The 15,174-nt window shown below is 40.7% G+C and overlaps 1 protein-coding gene across 1 annotated transcript in view; it reads left to right on the top strand.

The window, feature by feature from the left end:
* The window catches only part of dacha (dachshund a), a 255,396-nt gene that overhangs the window by 198,419 nt on the left and 41,803 nt on the right, over positions 1-15,174 (top strand). The window contains exons 5-8 of the mRNA XM_063011819.1: positions 990-1,124; positions 2,894-3,066; positions 6,618-6,753; positions 8,665-8,739. Of these exons, the coding sequence (XP_062867889.1) occupies positions 990-1,124; positions 2,894-3,066; positions 6,618-6,753; positions 8,665-8,739 (519 nt within the window). The remainder of the gene's footprint in view (positions 1-989; positions 1,125-2,893; positions 3,067-6,617; positions 6,754-8,664; positions 8,740-15,174) is intronic.

Raw genomic sequence — 15,174 nt, 5'->3', positions numbered from 1 at the left:
CCAGCCACAAACCATGCTAAGAGGTTTATAAAGTTTCTTATATAAAATACATATTTTCTCAACTTAAAAGCAAAAGTTTAAAAAAGCATGACTGTGCTACTGTCCAAAAAGCAAGGTCTTTAAAGATGTTGTGTTGTGCAAAACCTGCACAGATCTTTTTGATGAACTGAATGTTTCTGGGCGGCACAGTGGCTCAGTGGGTAGCACTATCGCCTCGCAGCAAGAAGGTCCTGATTTCATTCTCAAGTGGACTGGTCCTGGTCCTTCATATGTGGAGTTTGCATGTTCTCCCAGTGTCTGCATGGGTTTCCTTTGGGTGCTCTGGTTATCTCCCACAGTCCAAAGACATGTCCAAAAGCCATGGTGTTTTCAAACTTTTGCCAGTGAAACTTGCCCGTGGTTTTGAAATAGATTCTCCAATAATCTCACAGCCAGGTGTCTACACACTACACCATAAAATATGTATTAAAAATGTATTAAAGGGTGCAGTTAGAGCAGCAGAAGTTTAAAGGTTACGTCTTGAGTGCCCAGAGATTCCAGAGTGTCTGAATGATCCCAGAAAGTCTGAATAAATACGCTTGGAATCAGCGGGAATTAAAACGGGAGAGAGCTTGCTGTAATTAAAAATCACAAAACTATTAATAATGCAACTTGCTAAGTCTAAAAGCTTAGGAAAACATTTTATTGCATCAGTATTTGGCATGTTAGGCATGTTAGTGCATAAAGTCCTCAACGGGCAGTAATGGCTGGAGATTGGTAGCTATTAATACAGTAATATAAATTCAATTGTCTCTCTGTGTTTAGTGTCTTAATGTCAACATAAGTGCACTAAAATGTTTGCTGCAAACACACATAAGAGTAGATACAAAAGTAATTATTTGATATGGTATAATTAAATCTTTAATGGCTTGTAGGCTTCCAGCTCTGAGCAGTTATCTGTTCAGTAAAACCAGTGTTTCTCACCCTTTTCTTTTTTCTACCCCGTACAGGTGGCAGCGAGTCTTCCTGGGATAAGGAGAAGCTGCAGTCGCCCCCATCATCCGGAGCACTGCATGGCCTGGCCCATGCCAGCCTGTCTGGCTCACACCTCAACTCACTACAGCAGAGCCACCTTCTGGCCAACCGTAAGTCTCTCATCCGTTCACTTCCTCCTTCATTCATTCATGAGCTCGTTAGTTAACATGTTCAGCTGCTTCTCCTGAATCGACAGAACGTGGGCCATTTGCATTGCTACGTCCTTCTTGTGAATTATCTCATCGAGCTCGGTGTGTGTGTGTGTGTGTATGTATGTGTATGCATGCACTTACACTAATGAGTCACACATTTTCTTTGATGCCAGGCATGTGGAAACACATACATGAACATATGCACAACTATTCGAACCTTTGTTGTCTGCATCAGAGGTGGTAGATGTACACAAACTCAAAAAAGTACAAATATTAAAGGGCATATTTAAAGTTATTACTCAAATTAAAGTTTATATTTACATGCTTTTAATGGACATAGAGAAACATTTTAATCACCAGAAAACACTGGGTGCAAAGCAGGAATACCTTGGACAGGGTGCCAGTCTAATGCAGGGCTTTGAACACATTTACATTTACATTTTCAGCATTTAGCAGACGCTTTTATCCAAAGCGACTTACACAATGAGCGGAACACGATGAGCAATTGAGGGTTAAGGGCCTTGCTCAGGGACCCAACAGTGGCAACTTGGTGGTGGCGGGGCTTGAACCGGCAACCTTCTGTTTACTAGTCCAGTACCTTAACCACTGAGCTATAACACCCCCCCTATCCCACCCAAGACCAACCATGATAGCCAGTCATGTCTGTGTAGACACCCTTTCTGATTTAAACAAGATTGGGTAACCAGGGCTTTGTTCTTCAGATTGTTCTTAATTGAGCACATGATTCTAAAGCTCATATTCTAAAGTCATATTGTGGTTTGGATAACATTGTGGTATCAGCGAGATGTAAGGAAACTCTTTACACTCTTTTACTGTAGTACCGTAGTGTAAGTACTGCATAGCTTTTATTTAGGAATTGCTCTTGTGTGAATTGCAAGGTGAGGAAAAAGAGACCAGATCTGATATACACCGATCAGCCATAACATTAAAACCACCTCCTTGTTTCTACACTCACTGTCCATTTGATCAGCTCCACTTACCATATAGAAGCACTTTGTAGTTCTACAATTACTGACTGTAGTCCTTCTGTTTCTCTGCATGCTTTGTTAGCCCCTTTCATGCTGTTCATTAATGGTCAGGACCCCCACAGGACCACTACAGAGCAGGTATTATTTGGGTGGTGGATCATTCTCAGCACTGCAGTGACACTGACATGGTGGTGGTGTGTTAGTGTGTGTTGTGCTGGTATGAGTGGATCAGACACAGCAGCGCTGATGGAGTTTTTAAATACCGTGTCCACTCACTGTCCACTCTATTAGACACTCCTACCTATTTGGTCCACCTTGTTGATGTAAAGTCAGAGACGATCACTCATCTATTGCTGCTGTTTGAGTTGGTCATTTTTAAGATCTTCATCAGTGGTCACAGGACGCTGCCCATGGGGCGCTGTTGGCTGGATATTTTATAGGTTGGTGGACTATTCTCAGTCCAGCAGGGACAGTGAGGTTTTTAAAAACTCCATCAGCACTGCCGTGTCTGATCCACTCATACCAGCACAACACACACTAACACACCACCACCTGTGGTGGTCAGTGTCACTTCAGTGCTGAGAATGATCCACCACCCAAATAATACCTACTCTGTAGTGGTCCTGTGGGGGTCCTGACCATTCGTTTTCTCTGACCAGGATAAACTACTTTACAGCTACAACTACAACATGTTTCCCTCTCTTTTTCTCTTTCTCTGCTCCTGTCTCTTCATCTCAGGCCTGGATCTGCCATTCATGATGATGCCCCACCCCCTGCTGCCTGTCAGTCTGCCGCCTGCCTCTGTCGCTATGGCAATGAACCAAATGAACCACCTGAACACTATTGCCAACATGGCAGTGGCCGCACAGATGCACAGCCCTCTGTCTCGAGTGGGGGCATCCGTCATCAAGGTAACACCCACATACCCACAAACAATATATAGGATTAAATGCACACATATTCACACCCACAGGATGCCTACTGACCAGGTAATATTTGGGTGGTGGGCCATTCTGAGCACTGCAATGTTGCCAAAGGAGCAGTGTTGGGTTTTTAAACACATCAGTGTCAATGCTAGGTGGAGAATAGAATAAAAACCTAGAGCATGCCTAACACATTGTACATGAATTTCTTTATTTGTCATATATACATACAGTGTATCACAAAAGTGAGTACACCCCTCACATTTCTGCAGATATTTAAGTATATCTTTTCATGGGACAACACTGACAAAATGACACTTTGACACAATGAAAAGTAGTCTGTGTGCAGCTTATATAACAGTGTAAATTTATTCTTCCCTCAAAAAAACTCAATATACAGCCATTAATGTCTAAACCACCGGCAACAAAAGTGAGTACACCCCTAAGAGACTACACCCCTAAATGTCCAAATTGAGCACTGCTTGTCATTTTCCCTCCAAAATGTCATGTGACTCGCTAGTGTTACTAGGTCTCGGGTGTGCATAGGGAGCAGGTGTGTTCAATTTAGTAGTACAGCTCTCACACTCTCTCATACTGGTCACTGAAAGTTCCAACATGGCACCTCATGGCAAAGAACTCTCTGAGGATCTTAAAAGACGAATTGTTGCGCTACATGAAGATGGCCAAGGCTACAAGAAGATTGCCAACACCCTGAAACTGAGCTGCAGCACAGTGGCCAAGATCATCCAGCGTTTTAAAAGAGCAGGGTCCACTCAGAACAGACCTCGCGTTGGTTGTCCAAAGAAGCTGAGTGCACGTGCTCAGCGTCACATCCAACTGCTGTCTTTGAAAGATAGGCGCAGGAATGCTGTCAGCATTGCTGCAGAGATTGAAAAGGTGGGGGGTCAGCCTGTCAGTGCTCAGACCATACGCCGCACACTACATCAAATTGGTCTGCATGGCTGTCACCCCAGAAGGAAGCCTCTTCTGAAGTCTCTACACAAGAAAGCCCGCAAACAGTTTGCTGAAGATATGTCAACAAAGGACATGGATTACTGGAACCATGTCCTATGGTCTGATGAGACCAAGATTAATTTGTTTGGTTCAGATGGTCTCAAGCATGTGTGGCGGCAATCAGGTGAGGAGTACAAAGATAAGTGTGTCATGCCTACAGTCAAGCATGGTGGTGGGAATGCCATGGTCTGGGGCTGCATGAGTGCAGCAGGTGTTGGGGAGTTACATTTCATTGAGGGACACATGAACTCCAATATGTACTGTGAAATACTGAAGCAGAGCATGATCCCCTCCCTCCGGAAACTGGGTCGCAGGGCAGTGTTCCAGCATGATAATGACCCCAAACACACCTCTAAGACGACCACTGCTTTATTGAAGAGGCTGAGGGTAAAGGTGATGGACTGGCCAAGCATGTCTCCAGACCTAAACCCAATAGAACATCTTTGGGGCATCCTCAAGCGGAAGGTGGAGGAGCGCAAAGTCTCGAATATCCGCCAGCTCCGTGATGTCGTCATGGAGGAGTGGAAAAGCATTCCAGTGGCAACCTGTGAAGCTCTGGTAAACTCCATGCCCAGGAGAGTTAAGGCAGCTCTGGGAAATAATGGTGGCCACACAAAATATTGACACTTCAGGAACTTTCACTAAGGGGTGTACTCACTTTTGTTGCCGGTGGTTTAGACATTAATGGCTGTATATTGAGTTATTTTGAGGGAAGAATGAATTTACACTGTTATATAAGCTGCACACAGACTACTTTTCATTGTGTCAAAGTGTCATTTTGTCAGTGTTGTCCCATGAAAAGATATACTTAAATATCTGCAGAAATGTGAGGGGTGTACTCACTTTTGTGATACACTGTATACACATGTACAGTACATTGAAATTATTTTTCCTCATATCCCAGCTTGTTTGGAAGCTGGGGTCAAAGCGCAGGGTCAGCCATTGTGTGGCACCTCTGGATCAGACAGAGTTAAGGGCCTTGCTGAAGGGCCCTGGATTTGAACTGACAATCTTCCGACTGATAGCCCATAGCTCTGTCCACTAGACTACTACTGTCCCATTGTGAATGAGAAATACTATCTAACTGGTTCTGCATTTTTAATAAAAAGGCCAGTAAGTGTAAAAATATTTAAAAGCCCAGATATGTAGCTGCATCTGATGCTCTAATACCAGTACAACATAACATGCAGGCTAATCACTATGTTCAGTCCACAAAGAGCAAATAATAATGGGCACTAGTGGCTAACAAATAGTTTAAAAATCATTAAATAATATAGTATACAGGCAGCACAGTGGAACAGCAGATAGTAAAGCACAAGGGCTCGGGGACATGGGTTCAATCCTAATCTCTGGTCAACTTAAACCCTTGCAGTAGGTAGTTGGGCTGTTCAAAATTGCCCCAGGGTGTGAGTGGGTTAGTGAATGAGTATGTGTCCTGCAATCCCGCTATTCAGGATACATTTCTACCTTTCTTCCTTGGTTTCTAGGAAGGCTTAGTCCCCACAATGAAGAAAAATGAATAAAAAAGATTAGATTCCTTTATAGATCCCTATGGGGGAAATCCGAGTGTTACAGCAGCTCCAGTACAGTGTAAGTACAGTAAATAGAGTAAATAAAATTGAGTAGAATAAAATAAAAATAAATATTAACTATGAAATGCAATTACTATTATACAGCAGTATGACAGCTACAACTATATAATAAAACACTATATATTTTATATGTAAATATATACATATGTATGTAGAATGAAATGCATAGCCCAGTGCTAGAAAAAGGGTGGGGGGGAAAGATCTTTGAGTTATTGTATGGGGGCTGGCTTGTCAGTGTGAGGACAGCCTGTGTATTCTGCTATTGGATTGTATATTCCAATATGAATATACAGTATATGGATTATATATTTTGTCAGATATTCCAATTCTGCAGACAGCTTAACTCATCTTTTTCAATACATTCAATACAGAATAATCTGTACATATATTCATTCAATACAGAATAATCTGAAAGCCCTAAAAATGTTATCTGATTCATGTGATTATATGCCCTAAAATAATCTGATAATGAGAAATGTGTTTATTTATTTTCCGCTAGTGAGAAGTAGCAGCAGTTGTTTTAAATCATCTTGTTAATAATTCGCTTTTTAATTAACTGAGTAACAGAACAGTGCTGATAAACACTACGTTTGTTAGGTTAACCTAGTATAAAGTATCAGTATTATTAGTGTTGTGCAAGCTATTAATTATCTGTTTATTCAAAGCACCAGCTGCTTATACTTGCACTTCTGAGTTGCTCTACCAGTCATATGTACTGTCATATATTCCTTATAATGCTTTTCTCCACATATTACATCAGTTTTAAAAGTCAATACAGGAAGGACCCACCTATTACTAGGCGCAAGACAGACAGGAGTAATGTATTAGCGAAGAACATACACACTGTTGTTAAGTCGCCGGAAAAAGAAGTTCCAACATACCTTAATAGTGCTGTATAGTGTTATATGCTGTTTGTGTGTATGTGTGTGCTAGGAGTGTGTGCAGGACAGTCCATCTCCAACTCCGTCTCTGGAGGAAACTCCTCGTCCAGGCTCACAGCCCTCCTCCCACGCCAGCAGCAGTGTGTCAAGCTCCCCAAATCCACACACACAGAGCCCTGAGCACCTTGGTCAGTATAACATACACACACACACTCACACTGACCTTGCACACATGTACTTCTTTATACTGTGAAATTGTGGTGAATTGCTTGGACAGGACTTTGTGTTAAAGCAAATTAAGGTCCAAATCCTGGGTATATTGAGAGAGCTTTCCAGCTTTAAGATTTTCAGATCTAGTACCATAGCCACCCAGATTATTATTGGTCTTTTGTAAAAAGGAGCCAGTATGTTACAAGAAAAATGGCAGGTAATTTAAAAAAAAATAGCACCGAGTCGATTAAGAAGTGGTACAATAAATGGAATTGGAATTGGTATTTAGAGCAATCCATAAAGGATTGTACAGTTCTCACTTTCACATTGCAGGGGTTAGGGACACGTCATCCGTGTAAAACTGCTGTAGCTGTTTCTTTATATCATTAAATGATACATTACATACATTTTATGCATTTATATTTTATTTTATTCACCTGCCACAGTATCATGTATCAGTATCATGTGCGGAGATTCACGCACTGCCATCAGTGAACAGTCACCATTAGGCCGCTCAGGTGGCGCAGCGGTAAAAAGGCTGCTGCTCATGTTTCGGAGGGGATATGGGTTAGCTTCGATCTCCTCGGACAGGGCAGGGTTCAGCATAGACAGAGAGGAAGCACGATGCAAATTGAACAATTGGATGCGCTAAAGGGGGAGAAAAACGGGAAAAATATATTTTTTTAAAAACAGTCACCATCCATGCAGGTGCCTTGACCGGTCAACAGAGGCCATGATTGACCCAGCAATGAGCAACCCTCTTTCAACCGTTTCCTTCCCTCTACAGACATTCAAGTAATCTTGTGTCTGTGCAGGCTCCCAGTCGGCTGATAGCTGAGTTGAGAATCTCGACATTTCTAGCCTTCGTCTATTGTCTGCTGGCTTTTACAATCGTTATGCTTATATTAATTTATTTAATGTGCAGGCCAGTAAAGTTTGCCCACACCAAGCCTTTTTAGATATTGCTTTGTGCACTGTGGCCTTGGTTAACTCCAGAAAAAAGCAACCCCATAGCATTATCCCTTGTCCACATTATCTGTTCTCCATATATTAAATCAAAAAGCAGTGCCAATAATGGAATATAAATAGAGGCCTGTTTAATGTAATATAATTAGTTAGTCATTAACAATAATTAACTGTTCATTCGTTACTAATGAAATAAACTACAATATCAAAATGGATAAAATAACATTAATAAGCCAAATATTATGTCTTCAGTTTTTTCACTTGATTAAAAAAAACATTGTGATTGGCAGTTTTACAGGCAGGAAGGCCTTGTTGATGAAAGAGGTCCAAAAGGAACTGGTTCAAGCTGACAGGAAGGCCATGTTTATTCAAACATACTAAGCATAAAAGCAAAATTCACTAACAAAAGCAAACCATCACATTGGGGTGCACACCTATCAACCAAAACATGATGTTTACACTAAATCCTGACCCTACCACCTGCATGTTACAGCAGAAATTAAGATTTATATGACCAGGCAATGTTTGTTCAAACTGTTTATTTGCTGGGAACCTGTGCCCACTGTAACCTAAGATTCCTTTTCTGTTCAGTTACTGTAGAATTTCAGCTCATATCAGTTTGACCAGACTCCTCTGACCTTGCTTATTAAGACATTCTTGCCTATAGAACTGCCACACAGTGGGTTTTACATTTTCCACAGCATTCTGTGTAAAATCTAGAGACTGCTGTGTGTAAACATTCCAAGTGATCATATTTAAACCAGCCAGTTTCCTAACAAATTAAACATTACATTACTCAATAAAATGCTTCTGTCCTAGTAAGATAATCCAAAAAGCTGTCTTTAAATGTTTAAGGCAGCTTATAGTACACTTTCAAACACTGGCATCAGTGCAGATGTTTACTGTACTCTGAATGTCTGTAGTGCTGAATCAACCTGACGGGGAACTAGCAGAACCAGATACTGGCATCAACATGAAGAAAATAATGAAAGAGAAAGGTATGAACATTTGTGTTTGTTATTATTATTATTGTGTGTGTGCGCACTGTGCTCTCAATTGTGCATTTAAATAGGACTGCCATCAAACAGCATCCGCAGCTTGTTAGTTACTGTACCCACTCATGCTCTGACCATATATCAGCAGGCAACAAGCCATAGCATTTAATAAATGACTTCATTACGGGCTTAATTGAACATGTATGAAGCTCTTATTTATGATCCATGATGTATGTAGTGTGTGTGTGTGTGTGTGTGTGTGTGTGCGCGCGCGACGGGCAGGATGACAGAGAGTGAAATGACATGAAACGAAAATGAGCAACTGATCATAAATCTAAAAAATTCTGTTCAGAAGCAGGACAGAGCGACAGAGAGTCCTGCTAATCAATAGTTAAATTTAACTTTCTGTGTTGAAGTGTGTGTGTGTGCGTGTGCGTGCGTGTAACAGATGGCAGAACTGGGTGGAGATGAAGCAAAGATGCCCCCAGGCACTCTTAAAGAGATTCAGTGTACACCTGGCCTGTGACCATATTTTATTAATGTGTCTGGAAATGAATCTGCCCAAAACACACACACACACACACACACACACAGTATGTTAGTGGATGGTATAGAGTACAATTTTACTGCAGAGAGGTTGGAAAATAAAAGCAAACCAAGGTTATTAAGCGTATAAAAGCACACACACACACATAAATATGCACACATAAATACACCCTGAATAGGGCCCCAATTCATCACATGCCATTATTTACCTGGGCCAAATCCACCTACAGTAGCCAAACCACCTTTATGGTTTTGGAAGGTGGGAGAAACTGGAGAGGAAAGCCCACATAGACAAGGAGAAAGAACATGCAAAACTCCTCACAGACAATACATAGAGGCAAAACCAGGTCCCAAGAAGTTATGATTCAGTGTTGCCATAATAATAATAATACTAATAATATTAATAATAATATTACTCTGCACTCTGGTGGTGCAGCGGTCTATAGCACTAGCCCACCACTACTGAGAGCCGGGTTCTAATCTCAGCAGTGCTATTGGCCAGCCAGCCATCTACACAGACATGATTGACTACTTCTGGGGGTGGCCAAACCCAAGCAATGGATTGTCCCCCTGTCCAGAGTGTTCCTATCTTGTGCCCAGTGTTTATCAGTAGAACTGGACCTGCCACGACCCTGACCAGTATACAAAAATGAAATGAATTATTATTATTATATGCTTCATTTTATACCATTATTTGTGTCTCCAACATACTAGCTTTCATTTTAATGTCAGTCCACCACACATACAAACCCACACAGCAGCAGGTGCACAGGTCACTTTGCACAACTGAGAGGATTTGCTCAGTGAAATTTGCTACAATGCTTTACTTGCTCCACCTCTGATCTTCTCATTTGTTTCCTGCTGATGAAATTTTAACCTCTTGGTGCAGCAATTTAAAAGTGCTAAATTTACATGATTCTGTCTAGTCATTTTTAAGCACTGGTATCTGTACATATTGTACATTATTGATCGCTAAAAGACATAAATAACCATAGTCCAAACCATAACCAAATCATCCATAGCATGGGTAAATGTATTGACATATTTATATTAACATTTTTGGCATTTAGTGACACTCTTATCCAGAGTGTGCTTCCACAGTAAACATCTCCCTACTCTAGTGTAAGTAGACAACAGTCCAAGGATACAAATATGCTCCAACCCTTTTAGAACAAAGGAATAGGTAAAAGAAGGTTAGTACGTACATGTTAGTTCTCAGTTTAAGTGCTTTGTAAAGAGGTGGGTCTTTAATCGTCTTGGTGAGAAGATGGTGAGAGACTCAGCTGTTCGACCAGACAGTGGAAGCTCGTTCCACCACTTGGGTGCTAGTACAGAGGGGAGCCTTGATGATTGTTTTCCCTGAGTTCTGAGTGGAGGATTAAGACGAGCTAGTGAATTCAGTGTTCAGGAACACAGGTATAGGACATAAACGAAAGCACATATAAAAGAGGTGTTGTACTGCTTCTACATCAGGTACAAAGAGGGACCAGTGTTTTTAAATCTATTTTTGCTGTTCCTTTTTCCAATATAATCATATCCAATTAATCAGCTGTAACTTCCTCCGCTGCTGCAAACCCCCAACCTGACCGTGGAGGGTCGCAGACTATCACATGGCCCCTCTGACACATGCAAAGTGCTTGACTGCTCCTTTTCATTGGCCAGAGACAGAGTTTAACAGAAAGCAGTATTGTGTACCAAGAGTCACACATGACTATCTGTCAATCTCTCATGCAGAGGCTGCAATTGCTGCAGCAATCAGGAACCTGTTCTAAGCATCTCCCTATCAGACACAGCCAATCATGTCTGGGTAGACGCCTAATCGGTCAATAGCACAGCTGAGATTCGAACTTGAGAGCTTGAGATTTCCACAGTGGTGAGCTATGAAATTACGGATTTCTACCCAATGTACATTAAAATAGCAATTTGAATATTTATTTTGTACATCACACAATTAGTTAATCCATTTTCTGCATAGGCACCAACACCTGTTCCACGTGGGAGTGTCCGAGGCATTTGGGACACCTCGTGTTCTCATTTTGTATTTGTAAATTCTTTTGCTTCTTTACAATAAGGCCAGTAAATTTAATCCATGAATTTCCACTACCTAACTGTGTGTGTGTGTTTGACGATAAACATAGTGACTTGGTGGTACATGGTGATAAATAGCCGAGCCTGAGGCCAGGAGCACCTTGTTTCAGAGGGACACTAGCATGTGAACCCCCCTCTCTACCTCTCCATAAATCACCATTTCTTACTCTGTTTCTCCTTCTCTCTTTTTCTCTCTCTATCTCTCTTGTTCTCTTTACAGCTACAGTACACAGCACAGCCTACCTTAATAGTTAAATGTAAACCTAGAACATCCAGCAATGGTATAAGGCTCCATCACAAATATGAAAATTCTCATCCGTGTTTTGACACACTCCCCTCTGAGTCCACAGAAGTGGTTGGGAGTTTTGCAAACTCAGTTACCCGAGTGTCGTGTTTTTATCTGCTTTACACTTTGACATCTTGGACATTTTGACTAACCGATTGCTAACTGAATTGCCATAGGATTGCTAGGACTGCCTTAAAGTGTAAATTAACCAGTAAACATAAGGCACTTGAACGCTACGAGAATAAACAATGTTAAATCGCTAAACACAAATCTTACATTTTGAACATATTACACAGGAAAAGGATCTGTAACACGATTTCTATGGTAAAAAGGTAGCGCCTTAGCTATAGGAGGCTTGTACACTTCCTAGTGTCAGACAGTAAAATTTGTGGGTCAACCCCAAAGCATAGTCCACCAACCAAAAATATCCAGGCAGCAGTGCCCTGTGGGCAGCGTCCTGTGACCACTGATAAAGGTCTAGAAGATGACCAACTGAAACAGCAGCAACAACAACACCACCATGTCACTGCTGTGCTGAGAATGATCCACCACCTACGTATATAATACCTACTCTGTGGGGGTCCTGACCATTGAAGAACAGGGTGAAAGCAGGCTAAAAAAGTATTTAGAGTAACAGATGGACCACAGTCAGTAATTGTAGAACAACAAAGTGCTTCTATATGGTAAGTGGAGCTGATAAAATAGACAGTGATTGTAGAAACAAGGAGGTGGTTTTAATGTTATGGCTAATCGGTGTATGTGTGCATGTGAGAGTTGAGTGTTTGTGTATGTGTGAGCATGTGTGTGTTTTATTTAAAGCAAGTGTTAATACAATTAATGCTCATAGTAAATTCTCTGATCTTTATAGCACCCATGACTAAAATAGGAAAGATTTTTTGGTGTTAACTACTAACTATTTTTGGTGTTAATTATGATGAACTATCAGTTAACATATCTGACCAGCCAGGATGAAGAGGGTATGTAAATTTGCCTTGCCTCTTCTTTTGCCAGCAAGCATTTGTTTTATTCTGATTCTGAACCTATTGATTCTGTAGCACAGCTTTGCTTATCTCGAAAGATAAATCAATTATATATTTTTTTAAATAGTTGTCTTGAAGAGAGGGCCTGTAAATGTTCAGAATTTATGTTTCAAACATCTTGCTTCAGCTAACCTTTACCAGAATTGCAGACTGTATCTTTAAGAAGCTTCCTAACTCATCTTATTAAAAAATAAACTATATATTTTGCAAGCTGTAAACATGGAAAAAATGCCAGTAATTTTTCTAAGCATTAGTGAATATTAAAAAAGAAAAAAACTCGGTCTGCTCCAGTCTAAGTGTTTGCTTTTCATCTACAGTGGAAGTTTTCTTGGAAAGCATGTAAGTCATAAACATTAAAAGAGATCTGAGGCTCACTTTTTCAGCCCTCTCCTTTCATCATACCACGACACTGGGCCTTTTAGGCACGGACTAGTTAAGGGACATCTGTGGTGCATAAATTGTACAGGAAATGCCACTCATTTGGTATTGGATATTGCATAGATTGATGTAAACAGTAGCACTAAAATACAATTTTTACTACAGTGAGCTTCAAATCTAAAGTAAAAACTCAAAATGTTTGCCTTTGCCTATTATGACACAATAAAGACCCAGTACATTGTGATTTATTTTGCTGTGTCGTATCTTCTCATTGAAACAAATGTTCACATCATATTTTCCAGTGGGGAAAAAGTCAAGTGCTTTTGGTTCAGTTTGTTTGCTAATGTATGTGGCTTAATTTGATGGGGTGCGCAGTGGTCACAGGAGTACTTAGAGAGGAGACTGTAATGTGTTATTCTGCGCACTCTGTATTTGGCCTGTCCGGTTTTCCACAGGGTAAGATAATAACACAGCATCTGGTTACAATCAATGTTTCCCTCCTGCCGTTATGAAATTAGCCACACGGAAATGATTTCAAATGGCCTGTAATGATTTCTGATAGAAATTTGCGCCATTGTTTCACCCTTTAAGATAAGCGAGGCAGTAAATCGGTATCAGTCAAAACAAATGCAAATTTAGAAACTCCACCCCCACCAATCATACCCCCTGTATTTAAACTGCAACGGCTTGGCTCATTGTCAGAACTGATAGCCTCTTAAGCTTATTTTGGCTGGAATTGTCGTTATGGATGCTGAAAAAAAAGGCAGCTTCCTCTTCTGCCCTTTTGAGCAACATTTTTCCCTTGTGATACTGCTTGTTTATTTAAGAGTGCTTTCCTCAGACTGTGTGCACGGATAATTGTTTGAAGACCCTTTTTGATCATTAGGTTGATTGCTGTTTTTAGCGTATTTGGGATGGTTTAATTAAATCGTGGCCACAGCTGGGACCGTCTGCAAGGTTTTGAAGGGTTTTCCCCTCCCGAAAAGTGGAAAGGGTTTCAGAGGAGGAAAATCAATGCAGCAGAAGGAAAAAGTTAAAGCAAACTGTTACAGTTGGCAATTTGGGGCAAGGTTAGCGCAGCTAAAAGTCACCCCACGTAGAGACATTTTTGGATGAGAACGGGGTTGATAAATGAGCGCTTGCTTTCCTATCTTCCCCCTCTTTTCTGTTCATGTGTGTGTGTGTAAGTGTGTGAAATGAAGACAGGTGCTTGTTCCGCTTTGCTTGTGTGGTAACAGTCTGTTGGAGCTTTCTCAGATTTTAGCTTAGATACTGCTCAAGTCTGCACATCAAACTGTAGCTACTTTTACATTTAGAAAGTATCCAGACCCCCTTTTTTGCACAGTTTTTGCATTATGTTGGGGATTTAAATAGAATTGCCATTTGTCACCTATCAATCTACACTGATCAATCACCCATAATGACAAAGTGAAAACATATATTTAAAGTTTTTGTAAAATTACAATTAAAAAATGTGAATTTTTTATTCACAAAAGTATGCATACCTTTTATTCAGTGGTTGGGTGAATCCCGTTTGGCAGCAACTTCAGCTGCAAGTCTTCTTGGATTGGGTGGTTTATCCCATTCTTCATTGCAGACCCTTTCTAGCTCCATCAGACTGAATGGCAAGTGTCTGTGATCTCACATCCTCTAGTCTCTCCACAGATGTTTGATAATGTATACGTCTGGGCTTTGACTGGGCCACTCAAAAACATTCATATTCATTGCCCTGATTTATGCCTTGCCACAGAAAGTTTTTTTGGACATTATGGTCTGTTTGTTTGCTCTGATAATGCAGTATGAATTGTGGGCCCATACAGACTCAGGTATCTGCCTTTCCAGACTATGTCCAGTCTATTCACATTGCAACATGTGGACTCCAGCTTAATTCTATATATAAAGAAGAGGAATAAAACTGTTAAGATTAACCATAGTCTATTATGACTGTATTATTGATAGTTTTAATGGCTGCTGTTGGTAACACTCATTAGTTAGTTCAACTTACTAGCGGGGACTCATTGCGTCAAAGCTTGGATATAATTTATTTTCAATTACATCTGGTCATGTAGAGAGACAGGAGGACTGTTACTATCATAAAGT

This window comes from Trichomycterus rosablanca, chromosome 16 (genome assembly GCF_030014385.1).
Source record: "Trichomycterus rosablanca isolate fTriRos1 chromosome 16, fTriRos1.hap1, whole genome shotgun sequence".
Classification (NCBI taxonomy): Eukaryota; Metazoa; Chordata; class Actinopteri; order Siluriformes; family Trichomycteridae; genus Trichomycterus; species Trichomycterus rosablanca.
This window is presented reverse-complemented; position numbering and strand designations above follow the sequence as displayed.